The sequence below is a fragment of the Strix uralensis genome, chromosome 4 (genome assembly GCF_047716275.1).
Source record: "Strix uralensis isolate ZFMK-TIS-50842 chromosome 4, bStrUra1, whole genome shotgun sequence".
Classification (NCBI taxonomy): domain Eukaryota; kingdom Metazoa; phylum Chordata; class Aves; order Strigiformes; family Strigidae; genus Strix; species Strix uralensis.
The window spans coordinates 93,554,636-93,579,150 of NC_133975.1; the positions used below are offsets into that span (position 1 = coordinate 93,554,636).

General features: G+C 45.7%; 1 protein-coding gene across 3 annotated transcripts in view; it reads right to left on the bottom strand.

Moving 5' to 3' along the window:
• Positions 1 to 24,515, bottom strand: part of RGS6 (regulator of G protein signaling 6) — a 288,338-nt gene that overhangs the window by 25,264 nt on the left and 238,559 nt on the right. For all 3 annotated transcript variants that reach the window (XM_074867962.1, XM_074867960.1, XM_074867961.1), the window contains exons 15-16: positions 17,492 to 17,678; positions 2,616 to 2,705 (exon numbers count right to left, since the gene is read on the bottom strand). In XM_074867962.1, the coding sequence (XP_074724063.1) occupies positions 2,616 to 2,705; positions 17,492 to 17,678 (277 nt within the window). The remainder of the gene's footprint in view (positions 1 to 2,615; positions 2,706 to 17,491; positions 17,679 to 24,515) is intronic.

Here is a 24,515-nt window from a genome sequence, read left to right on the forward strand (position 1 = left end):
AGCAGGGAGGGGAAGCTCCCACATCTGTGGTTATTGTACGGTGTGGAGAAAAAGTAACTCTTCAAACTTACAGTATCTTACAAATTTCAAAAATGTCAAGCATGTTTTGAGGCACTAATCAAGCTTCTCCACCTCTCCATTGAGCAGGTCACTATTATTATTCCCATTTGACAGAGAAGAGGATATGAAGCAGGCAAAGTTGAACGTTCTTTTCGCTGAGGTCACACCAGAAAGTAAGTGGGGGAACCAGGGGAAGTGCATGGATTTTGTGGCTCCCAGTCCTGTGCTCTAGCCACACAGTCAACCTTTCCCTTTTTTCTGCCTTCTACCCTGTTTCCTGCCAGAACACAGTGCTGGAGGGCAAAAGATCCCAAATGACACAAACTTATCCACAAAATATTCATGTGTGAATCTCAAGCCATAGAGATGCTCATTTGCTTTGTACAAGCAACTCTTTTAGCCCAAGTCCATCATGCTGTGCTTCTGACAGAACTTATTTCCAGTAATAAAAGTAAGGCTGTGTCATAGTGGTGTGGTATAGAGGCAACATTAGGATAACGTCTTGGGGCAAGACATAATCATGCCCCAGAGAGACGTATTCATCAAGTCTTAAACAACTGCAGTGAATTTCTACTCACATCAGTGAATCCAGGACTTCATATTCAGTCTCTAAACCAAATCCTCCATCCACGCAGGCTCTGATATGTCACTGGGTTTCTCTCTTCCTTCCCTCTGCTTTTCAGCTATTTAGAGGCATTTTAAAGGGATGCCTCTCAAACCTGCACCAAAGATCTTACTGTGTATCTCAGCGTACAGAAACTTCATGTTCTTTCTGTCAGCATCTCTGCACCTACACTGTTTCAGAAACGTTCACTTGCCCAACACAATGCAACATGATTGCAAAGAGCTTTACAGATTCTGGAGTAACATCAACTCCCCTCCCGCATCATGTGAAGCTGGTGAACAACTCATCTGCACAGATCTACTCCTGCCTTTTTTGTGCCTTGCTATGTTTACTCATGCACCCACAGCTCTTTCTAAAAGAAACCTGATTCTTACTTTCACGGCTGCGTTAACATGACACCAAAGCCTGCTCCTCCGGCAGTGTGCGGGGGGATGAGGATGTCATGCTGACACATCCAGGGCTTGATCTGACAGCAAACAAGGATTGCAAAAAAACCCCACAACAACCACCTCCGGTTTGAATGGGCTCAGCTGGGAGAAGAAAACTCTTCTGCTTTCAAGCACATGAACCCTCATGTGTTCAATGGAGACTTGGGGGTGGGGGAACCATAAGCTGATAGGAGCAGGAAGATGGCAAAGGTTTTTATGCTTTGTACCATCAGAAGACCTTGTCTGGCACCTCCTTCTCTCCCCACAGTCTCTGAACTCTAAGTCAGGTCTAACCTTTCCAAATGTAAGCAGCACTGGTTTATGCTGTCTCAAACCAGACATTTTGAGACATAAGGCCAACTGCTGCCCTCCATTACCTTCCCCTAATCCACCTGCCAGTAGTCCCAGGCACAGCAGACAGAGGGGTTTGTCTCCTTTTGTCACCATATGCATGCTTTTAGGGCACACAATGACAATCAGGACAAAAATACCACTGGGATTTCATTGTATTGTGCTGATGCAATGTAATTTGGCAGCACACAGAGAACGAAGCAGAAAAACAGCAGGGAAGATGGTGATGGGAAACCACACACTCAGGCTGCAGGAGTCAGGAGTTGGTTTATGTACAGTCCTGGGAGCCAAATGTAAGTGGGACACGTACACGTGTACATGCATGCACATGCACACAGGCGGACATGTAGACTTACGGGAATAAGTCAGGAGGTGCAGGAAACATCTGAACACAGCCACAAATGCAGAGGTCATTAGCTTACCTCCCAGACCCCTCTGAAGGAAGGGACACTTGGACAGGAGCTGCTGTTACTCTACGTAATCACTCCCTGAACTGGGGGTTCCTGGCAGAAACATGGTGCTGGCAGAGCACATGCAGACACCAAAAAGGCTAAAAAGAGCTCAAACCCAGTTCTCCTGTGAGACAATGTGGCTGGAATTCTTGATTACTGCACGGGTTGCAATTATTTCTCGTCTCCAAAAAAAAAAACCATCTCTGGGGAGCCAAAAGCAAGGGAATGGGAGAAAAGGAGCATGGGAAACACTGCAGGGGGATCTACAGGTAAGGCATCCAAAGGGAAATTCACATGGTGAGGCTAGGGAGGTGAAAACCAGAATGGGTAAGATTTGCAGCAGCAATGAATAGATTGATGGGTTCTGCTTCTCATACCAGACACCATCTTTGTCATGAGGAAGAGGCGATACAATTTTAATTGCCTGCACTGAGTTTGGGTGACAGCTGTGCAAGACAGACACTTTTCTATGTTATTTTTACCTTGTGTCACCATGTTTTCCCCAAAACACATGTTGAGGCTGTACATATGGATGCCGTACCCTGTGTTCCCAGTGAAGAAAACAAAAGTGCTCATTCCTTTCTTAAATAAAGGAAAAAAAAAAAAGGAAACAATATTTTCATTTTCACACTAGCAGCAAGCAGCAGGCGAGAATCAAGAGGTGCTAAGAGATGCAAGCACGTCCTTTCCAACAGATACCTTCTTCTTCGCCAGCAATAAGTCCTGGTAAGCATTCGAACGGAGGAAGCGCGCGTAGCTGTCACTCTTCATCAGCTTGTAAATGTGCTCCTGTGGGACGGGAGGAAATGAGAGACAGAGAATTGTTATCAAACCTCATTTAGACATCACAGGGAGTTAAAACACAGCGAATTAGAAGGAAGAAAGACTGATCAAAGTTCTAATTAAGTCTGCTATTATTGATTATCTGTGTTGTGGTAGTGTACAGGAGATCCATCCTGGGGCAGGACCCTGCTGTGCCTGGGGCTGTACGAACATGAAACAAAGAGATGGCCCTCACCCCAAAGGCTGGCACACATTATTCAGTAATCAGCGTTATTCTGCAAAGACTGCAACTCTCTGAAGTCCCCAGGTTATAAGCAGGCATCTAGCCAGGCTAAAACTACTGGGATGTCTCAAGAAGGAAGAAATAAACACCAGAAACTGTCCCATAGATTACATTCCATTTTACCACTCATAGATACTTGAACTATCACCCAGCACTCCCCTCCTATTCATGGAGAGGAACTGATACCTGGACACACTTAATCTCCACTTAAGACACATACGTAAAGCAAGCCAACCTGTTAACGTCCAGAAAAAGCCCGTATCTCTGGTGACTACGGTGGGAGGTTATATGATTAGCTCAGATCTGGATGGCTACATCACATGTATAAGGTTGTATCAGATGAACCCCTCCCATAGGGTCTTTTTTCCCCTAGCAAGTCAAACTACTGATACCAGTCTGCTCTGAGAGGTCTTCCTACATGCATCTTCAAACTTACAAAGTGGTGTTTCATTGCAGCAGAACTGAATGCCTACCCTTTTCCAATTTCCTTGCTTAGTTTTACTTTCCTGCTGAGAATCCCTTAACGCAGTCGACTCTTCTCCTAATTATCCCTGGATTTGTAATAGATACTATCCCAAACACCAAGAAAATCAAATCAAAATACTTTGAAAAAATAAAGACTGAGAACACACTAAAGGAACTCAAGAGAAAAACATGCACCCTGGACATTTCTCTTAGACTTTGCCCAAGGAAGCACTTTTATAGAGTTAATGAGCAATTTTATCTATACTGATTTATACAACGTGAAATATCCTCTCCTGCCCTCAAGCCATTGTACATGAAACTTTAGAAGAGCCAAACCAGACTGAAGCCACATAGCTTATTTCACAGTGTTAACAAGCCAAGCAGAATTCCCTTATCTTCACCATCATGGGTAATTAGTGATGACCTGTCTATACACAGAAGAACTGCTTAATTCAGCTTTCTTACACTATTTGGTATAGTCCTAAGAGGGGCATAACTGCCACTGGTTTTCCTACGACACAGCATAAACGTATCCTTTGAGCTGCAACCTGGTGTGGAACAATTTTTACTGGTTAATTTCCATACTTGCTTCTAGCCCTGACAAATCCTCATTTGTGTAGCACTATCTATCTGAAGGATAGCACAAGATTTTGCAATAGAAATGCTCATATAAAGCCATTTAGCAACTGTCACCCTTCCCTGCTGCAGAAAAACACAAGGGAGGGCACAGCTTCATACTTCTCACCTACAGCACTGTCATGAGATTTCACATCCAGCTGTGGGACATTTGTTCTATCTATTCAGGACAGAATGAGCCAAGTATGCACTAAGACAAGAAGAGGGAAAATAATGCACGTCATGGATACGGTTGTCAAAAGGTTTCTATCTCTCTGGTGTGAATAAGGATTTTCAACATCAGCTCTCTCTCAAATACTTCAACTAGCAGAAACTCAGGATACAGCTGATTTGCAACTGTATTGCAACCAGTTCACCTGTATTGTTACCTCTTAAGGTTTCTCAAGGAGACTTCATGTCCTTCTAATGAGTTCTTCATAATTACCTGGGAAAAAAACCACACCTAACTATATACCTAAAAGTCTTTTTCCTTCCTCTTCCAGGACCATGAGGAGACTGATGAGTAAGTGGGGTGGCCACCTTGTAGCCCATCAACAGTAAAAGGCCTGAGGGGGGTCTCCAGAGCCTCCCTCCTCTTAGTGGTTCTCCCCTGCAGCACCCATACATCCAGGGTGCTGGTGGGAGGGGGTGCTGAGGTGGGCAGGAAGGTGCTATGGGGCTGAGGTAAGGTAGTGGGCAACAGGGGTATTCTGATTTAACATTTTGATAGACATGTGATTAATTTTTTTTTACTGCCTTGGACTCCAAACAGTTTCTTTACCTGTTGTCAGACAACTGGGTCTGCTCTGAAAAACAAAGATTACATTTTTGGAAAATAACATTCAGTTTTCATTGCTGTGCAGACAGACCACATGAGCTGTTTGCAGGCAAAGGAGAACACACCAGGCTGGCCATATAACCCGCCAGCACGCCAGCGACAACTATCATTCTTGCTCATGTCAAGGTGACTTCATGTATTTGACCTTAAAACAGTATAAACTCAATATCCAGCTGAATTCCAGGTAGGGCTCAGACTCCCAGCTCATTGCTCTAGCGTTAAGACAGCAATCCTTTAGGCAGTCACACTGCAAAAACAAAAATTTAAAACAGTATCTGGCTGTGGAAAGGGGGAAAAATTACTTTGATCCTGAGATAAGTGAACCACAAGCCAACTTCTTAACTGAAGCCCTTCCCTGAAAAGCAGGACCATTGCACACCCACAGCCCAACTGCCACCGCAGTTAGCTAATTGGTATGAAGCATTTTCTCTGCTTTTCACATCTTGGAATCACTGAACAGCAACACCGCTACCTTTCAGCTGTTCACCAAAGATCTGATCAAACAGGGAATAACTATTCCTAGGCTTTGAATGCTAATGAAGAAAGAAGGCTGAGCATAGGGGAAAGGGAGGGACACGCACAGCTTCAGAAGCAAACTTTACTGCTTAACTGCAAGAATTCAAAAGGCTTGCTTTGAAGAAGCTCTGGACTGGAGGCACGAATGATACACTGATCATTTATTTTACAGCACTGCATTTCTGAAGCACCTACTGGAAGTCTGAGCCAGTTGCTCAGGTCAGCAAAGATTGCCTTCCAATTTGCAACAGTACAGGACAGCTTACATTGCTGCAGCCAAAATCCCCGCTGAGACTGCACCATGAAGATTCCTGCTAAAATTGTGGCTGCAGCATGTGTTCAGGCCAGTTACACAACAAATCTATCTGCAGGACAGGAAACGCCAGTGGCTAGGACATTTGTTTTGATCTTTAGTCTACTCTGTTCTTTGCCACCAAGCTATTTGCTGCTATACTTTGTAGAATCTGCAACTTTCTAGGGAGAATTTACAGCTAGCGTTTAGCAGCTCCTCATTTCATAAATACACTGGAGGTCTAGCAACTGAGCATATTCTTCTGTGGAAGCCTGAGCAACACAGGCGTATCAACAGAGGCATGGGCACAGAATTAGCTGCTCTGTGCAACTTGTGCCAATCAGCTTGTCCCCTTCTATCATGGATTTTTAACTCACTTTGGATTATTGCAACCCACTGGTCTCTAACTTCTTATTGAGCAGCTGCTTTTGTTCTTCCTCTTTATCACATGGTGGAGGGGCAGCACAACCCCACCAAAGACTGAAATCTCCACCTGCAGCCAGCAATGACGCACTGCTGCATCTAGTGATGCACTTTATACACATGCACACTCCCTGACATACCTGACACTGCTGGCAAGAAATCTGAGCCTTCTCATCCTTACACTGAGAGAACTCTGCATTTTGTAAAGTTGTTTATTATAGGGTAACGAGCTCATTATTACTGGCTCCCTGAATGCACAAAGCAAATGCACTACTTGTGTAAGTTTTACCAACGCAGCTGCAGCTCTAGACATTACAGTCTCTCGCACTGCGAGCATTCTGGCCAGAATTATCATTGTGATATTTCTTTGCAAGTGCCATGGGAAGTTCCTGTGCCATACCTGCACAACAGCAGGAAAAACTTTTCATCTAGGTAGCGTAGCGTCTCCCAGCCATTGCTGGGTACCACTTCCCAGGTAGGGCTCAGACTCCAAGCTTCCTGCTCTAGCCTTAAGACAGCAATCCTTTAGGGAGTCACACCGCAAAAGCAAAAATTTAAAACAATCATCTAACAAAATTGCTCAAGTGATCTATTAAACCATTAAACATGGTAACACCCTGCCTTTAAAACCAGATAGAAAGAAGAAAAAAGAAGTCTTTCAATATTTAGCCAGGAGTTGAAAGGCATCATGCATCCCCCTGGTCTCCCCTGCAGCCTTGCCAGCTACCTCTGAGCACCAAGCCACCATCTCAGGCCACTGCAGCGGCAGCTGCGAGTGGAGACAGGGACTGACTTGACATGTGCAAGCAAGTCCTGGCAAGCTGGCTTTTTGAGCTGACCTGTCACTTAGTCCCTCACACAGCGTGCTGTTGATGAGTGCTGGCTGTACTGATGCTTCCCTGCGAGGATGGATGCACATTTAGAAATGTCAGTCTAACATGGAGGGTGACACAATAACCTGCTTTTGTAATTATGGTGGATTTCATCTCCAGGAAGCAAACAATTCCCTTACAAGACTTGTCCAAGCAGAGCGGGTTTGCTGTCAAACATCTCCAGAACTGTTCCCCAGATCCTGAACCAAGGCAACAGAAGCAATAGGGTCTGTGTGCATCTCTTCTTGAGAAAAAGGCAGACCCCCTTTTGTGTTTCATGTACCCAAATCACACCTCCTCCATGGTGGTGAAGAACTATGCAGCAGTCCTGAGGGCTATCTGGCTCCACTGAGCATCTTCTCTGTACCTAGGCTTGTATCATGATAGTTACACTTCAGACAGCGTAACCATTCCACTTGCCATTGCATGATGTAAAGGAGAACAAACAGTAAATTTTAAAGGGGGAAATGTTGTCACTTCTGTGAATTAGAAAACAAAGGAACCAGCCAGGTAAATCACAAAAACAAAATCTTTTCCACAGTTACATGAAACCAAGAGGAAATCCCGCCCCTGACAGCTGACAGCTTAAGTGCAGGGAAATAAACCCTGATAAGGTTCAGTATCTCTCGGCTGTTTTCCTTACACAAGCTCTATCTTTGGAAAGAGATGAAGGACAAGCTCTGTAAATTTTCTTGACAAGAGGGGAAAGGGGGAGAAAAAAAAAGAAAGTTTGCAATCCAGACGGGAACGTGGGAGGTAGTTGAGATAGCAGAAACTGTCTCAAAGCTGCACCTGCTTCAAATCAGTGTTTTGCAATGTGATCTCAGGTCTCTCTCCCCCCTTGCAGGCAAAGCGCAGTGACCCTGAGGAGGGCACAGGTGGCAGCCAAGCAGGACCTTGGGAACACCCAAGAAATATGTGGGAAAAAACCTGAAAGATAAAAAAATAATAACAACACCTGACTCACACAAAGCACCTGACAGACCTCAGGAATTGTGCTCTCTGTTAAGAACATTTCTTTTTAGCAGAAAATCTTGGTTCTTTCCTCTGAATTGTGTATATGAGATGAGAGTAGTGTTGGTGGTTAAACATCCATTTCTAATCCCACCTGTATCTTACCCACTATTACATTTTGTGGCAGGTTTGAGACTTTCTGGGGGTTGTGAAGTCCAAGCACAATGTTCTCATGACCTTTGAACACCAGTTAGATTCCAGAAAGCCCTTAAATTTTAAATTGCTGATAGAAAGTTTTCCCTGTTTGTGTCTAAACACAGCTGTAAGCTTTAGATGACAAGGGGGAATAGGGGGAAATTGCAAATTCTTTGCTCATTTCAAGCACAGGTTTTCCATTTAGCACATTTTTAGCCCATTCTGGGGGCCTTACACTAAGACTAGATAGCTGTTGAGATTCGCTTGAGTCCCAAGGGCCCACTTTGCCCTTCATAAACCTGTCAGAAACCTCCTTGCTGTAGCTATCCCACTAACATCTTTTGGATTGTTTTGGAGCACCCCTTCACCCCATCACCAACACCTGGTATTAAACTAGTGAGAGCTGATTTGGAGACCCTTTTGTATTGCAAGCATGTGAACACCAGCAGTTGCCCCTCTGGTCAACTGCAAGGGAGATTTGCAGAATGTCAGACAAATCCATTAGAAGAAAAGCCCACAAGCAACATAAAGCAGTAGATTAAACAACTGAATAAATAACAGCAAACCGCAATGAATGTTAATGTTCGTTCTACCTGTATGCTGGGCACTGGGGAGGAATTTACTGCAGATTTGCACATGAGAGAGCAGTGCCTCAGTGAATGCCTTGTGGCCTTCGCTGGAAGGATGATAACAGATACCAGCTGAGGACCTGCCCGGGGTTCGCTTTTGGAAGAGCTGTCTCTACAGCACAAAGAGGACGTGGGAAGAAGAGAGCAGGGAGATGCTTTTCTGAGCACACCGTGTGCAACTGCTGCACCTTCCAATTAGACTTGGCAGCAATCTAATGTCTTTCTGTAGGCACCTCTACTCTGCACGGACATCTGTGGCGGAGGAGGTGAGGCTAACCCCTGTGCCAGCACGCATGCATACTGCAGTCAGCAAAACCTGCTATCCAGGTGCTGTTGGAGATGTATCCTATTCACCCTGCCAGCCCATCCTCAGGAATCCCGCCTGATCTGCAGGACCCCTACCACACCACCACCAGGATCTTTCAAAAAGCCAAAGAGAGGAAAGGAGACCTACTCCTCTTTAGCAGTTACTTGTGACACTGCTGAATGCAACAGTTTTTAGGAGCAATTATGATCAATTGCCATTCAGTCTAACTGATGGTGCTGAAAAGCACTTTGGAGAAAGCAGGAAAAAATGCTGCATCAGCTTTGGAAGCAGAAGTAGTTGGTAGCAGGCACAGTTGAGATGAGGCAAGCAGTGAAGAAGCTTCAGAAGAAAAGACCTTCACACTTGTCCTGACTGAACCTGTCACGGAAAACACCAGTGTGGGGGGAGGAGGCAGGGAAACATAGGGGTTTTATTCCAATTCCCTTAATGTCTCCAAATCCCCACTATGAAAGCCTCTGGATCTGCTTATTCTGGTCCCTGCGTTTAGGATTTTACTCGTCTCAAAAGTGCTGTACTGCCTGTTTTGAGCTGTCTGCATGCATTAAGCAGGGAGAGGCCCCCTCCCGAAGCCTCACTGGTACCTGGCAGTACTGCCATCTAGCAGGGCGAGGGGTAAACGGGTGCTCCGGCTGCTGCCAGAATGCTAGGCTTTCCCTGATTTATAGTTTAGAAAGAAATGCTTCAGGTTGGTAAATGGCACATAAGGGTCTTGGCCTGAGCATGAATTGCTCTGGAAAATCTGAGCAATATCTTTTTTGGCCACTCTCAAGTTATTTAAGTGACACAGTAATTTACACCCACTGTTTTAGTTGGTGCATTTTCTTCACACTCAACCAAGTTGTTTTTGCTACTAAGGAAAAAAAAAGGATGAATAATTATACTGTAATATAGACTAACCTCCCTGCTAAACTAAAAAAGCATAAAACCTCTTTTCAGGCCACAAATGAAATTACACTGGGCTGAAGGCACAGGAACGTAAGAAAGAGCTTTAGCAGGAGGGATAACTGTAAGCAATGAGAGCTCATTTTGAGTAATACACAGAAATCCTTTGTTTAGCCCTGTAGATACATAGTTGGAAACACAATGTAAATCTTTTGTGGGAAAGTGCATTGATAAAAGTAACACATAAATTTAGCTTTGGCTCCTCTGTAAATTAATGAGAACTGGTTTGCTTCATACCTTCAAACATACAAATGGGAAGGCAGAGCTGCCAGGGGTCTGTGGCAGATGCAGTGCGGAGGACTACAGAGGCGAGGGGTTGTCGAGCACTGCGCGGTTAAGGGGTCAGCCTGGTACTGCAGGAGGATTTAGTCCTAAATATAGCAAGGGCTATCCTGGGAGGCAAGAGTGGGCTGCCGGGAGTCTAATGCCATATGAGCAGCTTTAGGCTTTGAGAACAATGATCGTGGCTAAGAGGCTGATTCTCTCAATATGGGCCAAATCCTGGCTACTGGCAAAAAGCCCAAGTGAACAGGTTTTGCCTGGGAGGAGGGGACAACCTCGCGTAGCATTTGGAGACTGGCATCTCTTTTCCAAACAACACGGTTCTAGGAGTTGCAGCAACAAAGATGGGGTTTGCCACTCCTATATGTGCTGTGCTATAGCTATGAGATGTAACTACTTAACTTTTTGACCAAGAGCCTGACACTTGCAGGGCTGTCTGCAGCTTCCTCTTTCTGTTTTCTCTGGAGAAAATCCTGCCAAAAAGCTGAGTTGTGTCATGGAGAGGAACACACAGAATCCCTCACGCATCAGAAAGCAAATTCTGTTGCACTGAGACAGTCTGTGTCCCATAGGTGACAGAGCAGGATGCAGCCCTATAGAAACAAGCAGCATGCAGCTTCTGAGTAAAGGTGGCTATGCTCAAATAGGGACCACCAGCCCTGCTTGGATGCCTACCTAGAGAATATGTGCTGGATACATAAGCAGCCTTCCATGCCTCACTGACATTTTGGCTATAAAATACCTACTGCTGGATCACCTTGGACTGCCTTTAAGTGATTGAGCTCAAGCTCTTGGAGTCCATGCTACAAACGCATATCGAAATCTTACAACTGTGCCACCAGATCCCATCCCGACAGCATACAACATTCGTACCTGCTGTGGGCTGAAAAGAGGAGATGTGAAATGCATTCTTGATAAATCTCCACAGGGTTGGGTTTTTTTTTAATTAGAAGGGTGAACACTTTTAGAGATAACAAACCCTTAGGAAAATTCAAGACCGCAGTGTTCCTGCAGCACGTGGGTTTGGCAGGTGTGGAACTGAGTCATCTGCAAGAACATTCAGCCATTGTCCATGAGAAGTGGACTCCTGGAGTCCTGGCTTATCCAGCAGAAAGGGATGCACTTGCAAGCACTTTCACTCCCTGCTTGGGAGAAACAGAACAGCATCAGCTGCTTCCTGACCTTCACACAGAGGAAATGCTCTTGCTCTGGATTTGACATGCAATTGTTTCCTGCATTCAAGAAGCACAGTGCACACTACTGGCACAAGAGTCCCAGAGTCTGAACGCTGAATTCAATTTTTAAGCAAGCTAGAGACTTTCCCATGTAATCCCTTTAAAGGTATTTTTGAAGTTAGGAAATGTCTGGCACATGAGGCACTGTTATCGCCTGTGCATGTAGTTATAAGCCAGCTTGGCAGGATCAACACCCCGAATAGCAGGCAGACTATTGTCCTGTGGGAATATGCTGACTGTTCTTGTCACCCCACTCCCATGATCTTTCGTTGGATAGACCTGCTGTCTTCTGTCACTGTGTGCAAGGAGATGCATGGCATTTTCGTAGTCCTTTTTCTGCCCATGTGTAACAGAGGGGCATTAGCTTAGGGGGTAGTTTGATCCCTGATGCCTTCAGAGACAGAAAGGCAACAGCAAGACAAAGGCTGGATGTTAGATGCTTTTCATATAACATGACTACTAAACCACAAATTAAAATGAAAGGCAAAGGATAAAAAAAAGTACTTTCTGATGTGTGGTGCATATGTACATTTCGAAAAAAGACCCCAGGAAAGTAATGACACTGAATATCTGCTCCTATGTAGACCTCTGCTTCAAGTCTTTTGTTTCCTGCTTTGCGCAGCATCAGGCATGCCAGCATAAGCCTCCACCAGCACTTTCCTATTTTTGCTCCAGACACCTAATTGCTCTTCTGGGTGCATTTGTGGGGCTCTTGGTTTTAGATTCTGTTTGGTTGTAGGTTGTTCTGTAAAATCCACAAGGGAAAGAGCTTGCATTTTTGTTTGTGTGTGTAACAAATACACAGCAACAGCGAGGCTTTGCATGAAGGCTGTTTCTACAGTCACCATAACCCACACACAGGGAAGGCAACTTGAGTGCAGCCGTAAGGAAGGATTTTCTCCTCCAGTCCCACAGAATCAGAACCAAAGGAGGAGAAGAGAATACAGGTCAAGTGCTCGTACAGCCTCTAACCTCTACAGGGACGTCCAGGCTGTCAAAAGCCTCCAGGAGGCCTGGGCACCATCCATGTACACATATGGATGCAGTGCTGCAGTGCTTTAAATTCTCCGTAGCGCAAGCGCCAGGTCTCTGAGCAGCGCTGGCTCAGGCGGACTTGAACCCCTCTTTGAGGCAGAGCACCCAGGTCTGCCCCATGTTCCCTTGCTGACTGCCCACTGTTACCTTGATTCTCCATCCTTAGTCACCGTCCTTTACAGGCATGCATGCAACTGGGGTGACTGGGTGAAACTTTAAGAAACTAGGAATAATGCTTCTTTAAGTTCTTACATGAAAGATGATACAGATGCACAATGAATGATTATTTTCACATTTTCCTTCCATGCTGTGATTTTGCTCAAGACCTACAAAAAGAGTTCTGTATGCCCACTGAATGGGCACCAGGCACACACTCCTCTGTATGCTTGCTTTCACGTCCTGTGCATGCCTGAAAAGACAAAGTCACCGGAGGAGAGGTTACCCTTGGTAGAAAATGACATTCCACTTTCAAGAGAGCCTTGCTTACACTTGGAGTTTGGTTTTGAATTCAACAGGATCCTGTCAAGTTCAGTCAGCACTCCCAGCTTCCTGATGGGACCAGAATGCAAACTGAGGACTGAGGACTGATGAATCCTGCACGGGCTCATGTCTCTATCACAGCCCAGAACAAACTGAACCAACACCTGGGGCAACTGAGAGCATGAACTGGGCCCAAATCTTAAACCTCAGACTAGATTTAAGGAAGAAACTTTTTACAATGAGGTGGTGAAACACTGGAACAGGCTGCCCAGAGAGGTGGTAGATGCCCCATCCCTGAAAGCATTCAAGGTCAGGCTGGACAGGGCTTTGAGCAACCTGATCTGGTTGAAGATGTCCCTGCTCATTGCAGGGAGGTTGGACTAGATGACCTTTAAAGGTCCCTTCCAACCCCAACTGTTCTGTGATTCAAATCTGGGCCAGGTACAGTTCTGGTTTGAGCAGCCTGGAGTTTGGCATTACGGTCTAAATCTGCTCTGGAATTAGCCAAGGATCTGCATAGTACAGTTAAAATCCCTAACTGAGCCCAGATTAGATCTGAATTCCCCTGAATCATCTTCACAGATACAATAGCCGATTAGTTCAGGTAAAGGAATGTCGATCTAAAACTCTATTTATTTATTAGAGAAGAAAAATAAAGCAAACAGGAAGGTAATTCCGAAGACAATTACGTGGCTTACCTTACTCTAGTATACCTGGCTCTGAAGCCTACCAGTAAATGCCCCTACAAGCAAACATTACTACCAGGCAATACTAGTCCCCAAAGTCAAGGAACTGAGGAAAGGATTAAAGACTTTCTGAAGGCAGAAAGACATTTCAGGGGAGGCAAGGAGATGCTTGAAGGTGGGTGTGTCGGATGTTTAAAAACTAATAATGTATTGTACAGTTAAGCCCTAATTGTCACACTCACAGCTCCGGGTTCCCATGTTAAAGATGAATTACTTTGGCCGTCAGCAGCTTCATCAGCCAAGAGAGGCCATTCAGACGGACCCGCACCTATTTACTTTCCAGAGCTGGCTGTGCCTGCTTCATATGGCGGGGCCCCACACTGGTTGTTCAACGATGCTGATAACTCCTCTGGGAGCTTACATCCTGCTAAGCAGTTCACTGTTTAATTGAACTGACCTTTCCCGACGGTGCCCCTTGTATTAAAAGCTGCTTTACTCCCCAGTGAAAATGGTTTGATAATCATAATATTTTACTCAGTGGACAGTTGTTTAAGAGCAGAAAATAATCAGCTAAATTGGCAGACTCGCCTCTGGAGGGGCCCAGCACTAAGATGACAAAAGGTGCTGCAGATCAAGAGAGCTGGCAGAGCTGATGATCAGGACAGAGGCAGGAGCAGGGGCTGTGCTGCTCAAGGATGGGGGATGCCAACAAACTGGGTGGCTGGGGGAGGTGAGCACAGGCTGAGCTGGCACAGCACACTCTGATTGGAGCCGAGGCGAGCTGGCACAGCTGGAGCGGGGCACAGGGTGGGCGAGGGCACGCACAGGAGACACAGCAAGAGAAGGCAGCTCTGTGCAAGCGGAGCGGTGCAGGACTGCAGAATGCTGCAGCAACAGCGAGGGACACACAGCAGGGCAAATATCTTAAGCTGGGATGGGGAAATGGCAAAACACTTGCTTCTGTAATACAGGAATCCATCTTAGAGAGAGGTCTGTCTGAAATAATAAATGCACACCAAATTCAGGTTTGGAATTGGAGCCCTTCGAGGACGTTTGGAGCTGAGATTTTCAGTGTCACTTTTCTTAAACAGAGGAACCATTTGCCTTCAGAGTGTGAGTGGCCTTGGGATGAAGAGGTCTTAAGTGAGAGGCATGTTTGTTGGGAGCCCCTTTTTCTCCCTGTTTTCTTCTAGGCCAGTTGTCTTACCAGATGGTCGTGCAGCAGCTGGGAGAGCTCTCTGGGGCTGGGAGCCAAGGCTGTGCAAAGAAGCACATCCATGTAGACTGTTAAGCACCTGGTAACAGATGATGCTTTGCTTTTGACTTATGGTTATAATGCATTCACTAGCCTGAAGTATACTGTGCTCTGCTACACCTTCCCCTTCCCAAGTACAGCAATGTGTTCATTCCCAGCGCTTCTTACACAGAACTGGCATTTTGCAGGTCTCCCAGGTCAGCATAAGGGCTAGAGTGCCACATCACTTTCTCCTATTTTTCCACTGCAGGAGCAGCAATTTCATTTTCTCAGTTCAGCCAACCCTTTTCTTTCCTCTTAGTATCTCAGAGCTGCAGGCATTCAAAGAATGTGCTGTTCAGTAAACTAAATTTTTTCTTGTTCTTTAATCACAAGGACATTTCAGTTGTTTTCCTCTTTGTGCTAAAGCTACACAGGACAGGACAACACTCATATTTTCCCTCCCACAGTGGGGTCTTTTGATTGGTTGTGTCTGGTTGAGTCCCTAGGAATGCGGGATGTGTGGCAGCTCTCATGGGCTCCTGGTGCCAGGGTGCTGAGATAAGGCAGCTGGGCTACAACCTGCTGCAGATTCATGGACAACACAGCCCCTGAGGTGGCAGGGCTGACCTGGAGGAAACGCCAGGACAGTACCTGGGAGATTCAGAGTGCACTGGGGGGACCTACATTGGCTCCCATGAAGTGGATGTGCAAACAAAATAGTCCCCTCTCCAGGGTGAGCCAGTACAAGCCAACATTGCTCCCGCTCTGCCAGGGCACTACACCCTTCAGCAAGTGTCCTGTTTCTCCCTGCTTTTGTTAGATAGCCTTCTTAGCTATCTGGTCAAGCAGTCAGAAACAGGTTCCTTGGCCTTTGGAGAGCTACCAGAAGTCCACTGCACAAGAATGTAACTGGGTTCTCCTTCCTCATTGCCCTATCGTCTCTTGGCACAGATTCAGTCTCCAAGAGGACCATAGCTGGGCCTGAAGTTCTACCTTTGCCTCATACTTCTGTGTCTGTGAACCAAAACAGATGAATTGAGGAGATCCGTCAGCATAAAAATCCTCTGAAATAAAATTAACCCAAGGAGCTAAAATTGCAGTCTAACTGCAAGAGCTCCAGCTTGATTTCATCAACTCCCCTTTGAATGGCAATTACATTGTGAACTGATCAGTTCAAGCCTAAACCCTCCGTGTCTTCTTCTGATTAAATACCCATTGTCTAAACATCCATCTTATTCTCAGTACTTCTACTTATCAATTTAATCAATTCCCCCATTATTCACCTATCTGCCTTAGCCTGCATTTTGCCATCATAATTTTTTTCAGGTGATGCAAATTTGCAGTTCTTGTTCATTATAACTGCAAAGCAAAAAATACATCCTAGCCAGAATGTCTTCATTCTCCTGTGTTTCTCAGCTTTAAAAAGAACATTTAAGTTGCCTGATATTCACAGGGGATTGCCTTGAAACTTTGCATAGGTTCCTTCTATGCTGGCCCCAAGGAGCAAGACTGCATTCAGGAAAATACAGTATTTGATGCTGGTTTAAAAAATTCATTGCCTAACCTTGTATAAGTGGTCCACAACATCTCCCCTGAGACAGAAATATTTTGTTAGTGGAGTATTTTGAAGAACTGCCTTTGAACGCCAATCTAAAGAAAATATAAGAACAAGGATTCTTTTCATTTGCTGTTGGTTTTACTACATGCTTTTGATAAAAATGATTATGAGGAAGATATCTTTTAATTGTGGCCCTGGTAATATTTGCCAAATGATCCCTTCTTCCTTTTTCTTTTTTAGCCTTCATAAAATGATGTTTTCACTTTCTCAGAAGGTTATGCAGCTTTATCCTTGCTTGTAGCAGTTTTTCTCAAATTATCTGTTTTCCTAAAGGCATTTTCTGTGTACAGTTTATCTGCAAAATTTCCCTGATAAATCTGGGGCCCTTAGGAGGGAAGGATTAAGCTCACTGCATTGCCTACTGTCCTATCGTTATTCTAAGGTATTGTCTGGTGGACAAGTTTCTAGCTGTGTTGGAGGGAGTTGCTGCATTTGGGGTTTGGCAGCAGGGGTGGATATAATTAGCTATAAATAAATAAATGATAAAAAAAAGTATATTAACCAGTATTTTGATATGATATCAGCCATTCTGTAAATACTCCAGACTTTGGTGACAGGGAGTACAGAGAGCCAAACTGAACTTTATAGCACTCTTTCATCTCTGCTTTCTCTGAGACATAGCTCCAGCTCGCTGCGCCTTGCAGACTTGTAAATTTTGGAACATTTGTTCCCAGAGGAGCATTAGCCTGTTATAACTGATAGATTCAAAGAAAATATCATTTACCCAGCTTGAATAGATATTCTCAAAGTCACTTCCAACTGTGCATCTCCTTTTTCTTACAAGTGAGCAGTGACAATGTGATAGTAGAATATCACAGTAAAACTGAGAGTTTTATTAGCAGCAGTTCCACAAAATCAAAAACAAACCTGTGCATCTTCATATGTATATCTCCCTGGGTCTTTGACATTTTGGCTTGTTTTCTCATAGCTGTGGGAATCCAGGTTGATAGCACTTTGGGCCCCAGGAGCTAGAAACTCTTGCCAGATTTCTTCCACTCTGGTGGTTACATCCTGTAGGGGTTGTTTCTTGAGATCTTGGACAGCCAACCAAAACCTGTACTAGGCAAAAATTAGAAGGGGAGAAAAGAGAAAAAGAGAGAAATCTAGGTAAGACTTTGTGGATAAGTCTGGGTGGAGTTCCAAAACACAGATGTAAAGCCTAACCCACATCTAGCTGAATTCACAGAAGACTCTCCATCTAGCATGATTTCAGGGAAGGTGTGGTATACTTTACACTAAACCCTTACACCAGGGCTAAGATCAGAACCACGACTTTAAGAAGTGATATGTTCTTCTTCAAACTGCCCCTGAAGAAGTGTGACATTAGGGCACACAAACAGGAAACCTCCAGAGCTAGGCAGCTGGAAGAGGGGAGCGGGCTCTGCCTCCCACAGCCCCGCTGCAATCTGCTGGTCATTCCTGCCTGCAGGATCAGTTGTCCGGAGGGAATGCAAAGTGCAGAACAAACTTGATATCATATCATTGCCAGGGTGAAATTGTAGCAATGGCACTCAGAGAAATTTTTTTTTTTTTTTGACTTGTAAACTGACCAGCATTCAGATGGATGTCATGGGAAGAGATGAATCTTGTCATGGCCATACTCCAATTTTACAGGGATATTTTCTTGACTGGACCACACTTACAGACTAAAGTAAGTTCATAAACATTGAGAAGATAATCTTTTTGACAGCTAAGGGCATAATCCACATCTTGATCTGTGAAACCAAAGCCCATAGAACATTTTTGCAAGAGAGACATGCATTATCTTTTTCCCTAGAAAAAAAAGAGGGTATTTTGTTGGTGGTGCAGGTTTATTGTTGACAGAAATATACTCTTTTGGTTGATTAATTCAGAAGATGCATGGTCCACAGCAGCCTTTTGGTCTGGTCAATTCTATCTTCTAGCAAGAAAATATTCCCCGAGGCCTCTGCCTGTGGAACCCAGGTCCTGCAACCCGGCTGAATGGGCACAATAGTGCTGTACAGGGAAAATAGGTACAGAAGGGACCTTTGCAGTCACCTGCAATAACCAGCTCTTTCCTACCCCATGGCAAAGGAGCCCATTGCCCAGGGATGACAAGGAGGGCAGGGCTCGCCTTGGCCGTCCCTGCCCTGCACTCCTCTCGGACACTCGCCTCTGCTTAGCGGACTGTGCAGCGGGTACAAGGTTTGTCTGGGTCACTGCTTGTCAGGGGATCTTGCAAGAGCTGCACAACTTAGAAAATCCTGTGTCCCCTCCTTGTCATTATGGGACACTACTAAATAAACCAGCTGAACTTGAACTGAAAGCCCAATTTCCCACCCTGAATGACTCAATGGTGCCAGTGTGCTGCCACTAAGGCAAATATTCCCTCATGGTGGAAGAAGGAAGATACAGTCTCTCGCAAACCAAAATCCTGCTGGCAGCAAGGGTGGGTGGAGGAGCCAGCAGCCTGGTGACTCCTGCCCTGTTTCTGACCCTCTGCTTCCTTACCAGCTGCAGGCAGTACCTAACCACCCCAGAAACACTGGGGTTATCATAATCAAATGAGGCCACTAACCCCCATTTAGCCTGGTTCCCTACCTACAGTAGAGGGAAACGGCCAATTTGGGAAAAAAAGACTTCTGCACTGCATGCAAGGCCAGGCTAAATCCTCCTTGTCTGTCCCCTACTCCTCCTGTACCAGGAGGGGGCCTAATGCCACAGTCCTGACTCACCCAAGCCACTTGATGGTATTCCTTCATACAGTTTTCCCTGCTCCCTGGCAGGCTGTCAGTAACACGGACTGGGGTACACTCAGACACTACATCAGTACTTGAGGAGTCACATCCTAGTGGTGCTCACACAGTGACATTTGGTTTTATAGAATGAAATAGAGTAATTGGGGTTGGCGGAGGGGTATGAGTGGTTGGTCTTTTTCCATCTTTGAGACGTTAAGTCTGCCTGATGTCCTGCCTTGTTATTTGAACCATAAGTGACACCCTCACTTATCACATGCGCGCAGAGAGTAAAGGGTGGCACTCACAGTGCAACAATCTGATGCCATATGTAGCTTTCTTTACTTCGAAAATATTTTATCATTCAATTTCAGATGTGATGGGAACACGCGAATGCAGAAAAGGGATAGAGAGAAAAGATGCTAATCATTCCAGAGTAGCTGGGACACTTCAGACAAACACTTGGCTAGAGAGAACGTTTTCTGCTGGCTTATCTTCTGCCCCTGGAGCCGGGGAGGCGGGCTGGGAAAGCATGCTCGTGAGACAACCAGGCATACTGTGAAGTGACAGCTTGCCAGAACAAGAGCACCATCCATTTTAATAACCATTTGGCTCAATCTGAAAACCAACCAACCAGACCAACCTGACACTAACAAGAACAAGCTCTTTTTACTGCAAGCGATTGTGAATTCATGCCCAAGGCTGGATGTCCTCTTCAAGGCAAAGGGGAGTTTTGTCTTGGTAAAAATTTCAAAGCAATTCACTGTAGCTGGTATCTGAAAATCGAGGAACATCAAAGAGGGGTACCCAGCCCCGCAGTCTCAATTCTGAGGCAAATTCTCTGCCACGAGGAATCATCCTGAAGCCAGTGCATAAGCAGGGTTGCCTATGGGATTTATACAGCATTTACAAGAGAGAAGCAGGTATTTCTGCCCAGGAAAGGAGCAGACACACAATGGCTGCGCTGGAATTTGTGCTCAATTATAAAGTGAAAACACACTGAGTCAATCCTGCGATTTCTGAAGCATAAGCCCAGCCCCAAGGAGTCAGCAGAAGATCCCGCACTGCCTCCTCCCTTTCTCTGGGAGGCAGATGTCCGGTGGAGAGCTCTTGCACAGGACAGGGGAGGAGGGAGATGTCCTCGTGTGTCCTCTCTGCAGGCACCCTATAAGCAGAGCAGGACTGGCACAGGGACTGTCGGCACAGAGGGAACAGCAGCATTGATCACAGGTTCTTTGTCCTTTATAAAACAGCATGTAAGATCTGGAGAAGGCTGATAATATGGTGTCCTAAACTGTTGTCAGAGGCATAAACCATTCCAGCCTCATCCAGCTTGTAATTAAGCTGCTGTCACTTGCATACCCCATAATGGTGCTTTATCCTATGCAGCCCCCTCAAGGCACTGAATGCTCCTGGGCCTCGGCATGCCAGCTCTGCCTCCCCGCAGGGCGCTGCGGAGGTGCTCCATCACTGCGGGCTGCTGTTTGCAGATGGCCCTTGGTAAAAAGACTGCTGGGGAAGGACAGGGCGTAGCTTCTGAGGTACATTGTAAAACAAAAATTAATTTTAAAACCAGATCAAGAGGAGAAACATGGATGACTCCAGAGACTGAGGAACGACTGTCAACATAAGGACAGTGCTGTATCCCCATCTTGGGGGAGGACATGACACCACTGGCTTGGCAGTGAAATCACCAAGTGACTGTCTTGAGTTTGGAATCTGAGCGCACTCCTCTCCTCACCCAGCAGCTCCATGTCAGTATCTGGTGCACCTCCTGTCTCACATCTCTCACCATTCACAATCTTGTTTTCACTTCCACTCCCTGAGAGAAATATGATTTTAACATCACAGTTAGGAGGGGAAATACATTAAAGTAATAGGTATAAATCAACATGCAGTTCAGAAAGGGGAAATATTTACATCTTTGTGTTGCTTAATAGCCAGATCCTCGGTAGGGTGAGCTTGGCGTGGCTGAGACCAGCAGCAGTCTGTGTCCTCCGTGGGGCACGCTGGGGACAGACGCTAAGGGCACAGGCCTTCACTAACGCGGCACTTCCAAGGAGGCCACAGTGCCGGTGTGAGCGAGGGCGAGCTTCCCGCTGCCCAGCTGGCCTCCCCCTCACCACCCTTCCTCCTCCCTCCTCTCCCAAGCTGCGCACCCCACGTCCAAACCCGAAGTCCCTCTTCCTGCTGCCTCTCAGCTGGCTGGGGCACGAAGCGTCTCTCCCTAGCTAGGGCAGCACCTCGTCGTTCGCCAGCGAGCAAACAAGATGCCCGTTCGCTCAACGAATGGCAGCCGGCACGGAGAGACGCCGGCAACCTCACTCCCGTCTCCCGGGGGAGCAGGGCAGGGCGGCAGCCGGTCCCGAGGCCCGCACACCGTCCCGGCAGCGCAGGCAGCGCGCGGCCCCCTCAGGCGCGGCCCTGCCCTGCCGCCTGCTGGCCAGGCGGGAACGCGCCCGGCCGCCCGCCGCCCCCACAGCGGGAACCCCGGGACCGCCCCTTCCTCGGGACACCCGGGACGATTCCCCGGGACCGCCCCTTCCTCGGGACACCCGCGACCAAGCGCTAGAGGCCGTGTGCTGCATCTGCCGATTCGGTGGCTTTGGGAGTTGGTTAGAAAATTCCTGTATAAACGCTTTTTATTTGGGAAACAAGGGGCTTGGGTGGGTTTTACTTAATAGATGTGCTCTCTGCCATGCCCCAACTTTTCCCTTCCTGACAAAAAAACCACCAAACCAACACACACTGGCAACAAGTTTCAGCCATTAGAGGTCATATAAGATGTAAACACTTTCTGCAGGTAAGATTTTTTTTCCAGATAACTCGATTTTCAACATATGTTCACAATAACGCACAAAACTCCTGCATTTGTGCACTGCAAGCTCCACAGTGCATTCCTATAAAGCGTCATGTGTTCCCTATTTAGGTCTATAAACAGGTGTGCAGTCTCCTTCCCCTTCGGGTAAAATTCCCGTGTCCCATATTTCCACTTAGTTGTTTCTCTTTCCAGCTGACACTCTTTGAAGTTGGTAAAAAAAAAATTCAATCCACCAGTTAGATGAACATCTCAGCAATCTCAAGATGTCTCGGGAGATTTCCAGGTCATAAAAAATGTATAACAACTCTCTGTTGGCCTTTTTTTTTTTTTTTAATTGAAGCTTGGCATTTTGTCTGCTATATTTTGGGTACTTCAAAAATCAACATAGTCAAAACAAATTGTAGATGAAAGATAGCAACAGAGAGGAGAAAGAAAAGAGCAAGAAAAAGAGTTAAAATAAAGACAGAGAAAAATACCCCACTGACTGGCTTTCCTGCTCTCACATAAATAATGGACAGCCAGTAAATAAATAAGTTACAGGGCTCAGCTGAGCCCAGGAGACTGGTGGACATGATCCTGCAAGTTTATTAGAACACAGAAACACAGCTGGAAGGAGACCTGGGAGGTCACTGAGTCTAGTCTGCTGCTATCTCTGGCAGTGCCTCACTTAAGACCCCCACCGGGACCAATTTTTCTCAGGGAGGAAGATATGGAAATACCCCACCACAGTCAACCCTGTGATCTGGGACTTGCACCACTGGGCACAAGAGCAGAATTTGGTCCCCTTGCTATGCCACTGAATTATATTCATTTCAAAGCATTCTCAAGTGAACACTTCATGAAATCTTTCCTAGCACTACCAGGAATTTCTAGGTTTTCAGCAGTAACTTTCTCAGGTGTGCCTTGAGGACAGTGCAGGGGCTTACAGGACTCCTGCCAGTGTTAATGAAGAGCCTACTGACATTCCCAAGAGAGAACACATCCCTGCTGCAACAGTTCCCAGATCTCTGGGAGGAGAGTCCTTAAAAGGTAACTGCAAATGTAATTTTTCCAGCAGGGTACCAGATGCTGTGCCCTCTGAAAGTTCCTTACAGCCTCCCAGGGTTTGAGTGGGATGCACCTCACCTAACTGTAGATGTCTACCACGCAGACACCATCACATGAATCAGTCTCGCCAGGCTTATAGATGGTAGAGAGAGACAGGTGCTTTGCAGTGTAATTTAAGTGCTTTTAGCTTTGTTTCCACTTAAAGCTGAAACAAATCCTTCCCAGGTGATTCACTGACTCCTCTTCAGCTTCTCCTCTCTCACTCTAAAGGGAGCCCGGATGATACAGAAGAAAGCACATGCTTCCAAGCTGCCAAATTAGGTGAGACAGATCCCAACCTTGCTGTTGGGTGTAACTTACACTTTGCTTGCATGTTTAAGCATCCAGCAACTGCTTTCCTTTCTGCCAAACATTCTTAATGAGAATCCAGGAGCTTTCTCTGCCACACCTGAACCCTAGAGAGCCATGTTCTGCTCTCTAGCACCACTGCTAACATTCCATCCTATTCCAGTTTTCTCTGTTAATATTTCCACCTTCACGTCCTGTTGTTATTTAAAGCTTTAAACAGGCTTGCTAATACTGATCCAATATTAGTTAATAACAATGCCACATAAGCCAATACCATGATAATGATACCATAAGAATGACAGCAGTGTTCCCATATTAACTAATAACGATACCAGTGTCTTCCAAAAAGAATGCAGGATTTAACCTCTCTATCCCAACCCACTGACTTGCAGCCTCCTTTCGCTACAAGCCATCTCAAAACCAAAGAGAACACTCATCAGCAGGAGGGGCAGCTCTGACTGACTGAGGAAGGTACATGCTTGCCTCCTCATAATGAAACTTTCTCCATTTGTTTGAGTAGGATGAACATGGGGGACACCTGTCAGTCATAAAACCTGCTGGATTTCATTAGCGCAACCCCAGATATATTTCAGAAAACCCATTTGAGGAGTATTTCAATACAGTATATTAATTTTGCACTTCACTACAATTGCAAATGAGCACTACTGTACATAAGTGCAGTAAGCATATACAAGTTCAGTACCTGTTCAGCAATAAAATTTCAAGCTCATTTACGTAATTTAGTAACATTCCCTTGTTTATCTTACAAGTTAACTTTTAGGTTTTTAAAAATAACAAACATAAAAGTGTGTTGATTTTTCACTGTTCTGCTGCTGGCAGGCTTTCTGTACTTCTCCTCCGACAGGCACATCTGATAAATACGATGGTCAGTTCCAATATTGTTTAAAGTCACTTTCTGGGGAATTTCCCTTTCAGATCTCGCAGGCTAGCAGACTGCACTAAAGTGGTAATTGTTCAC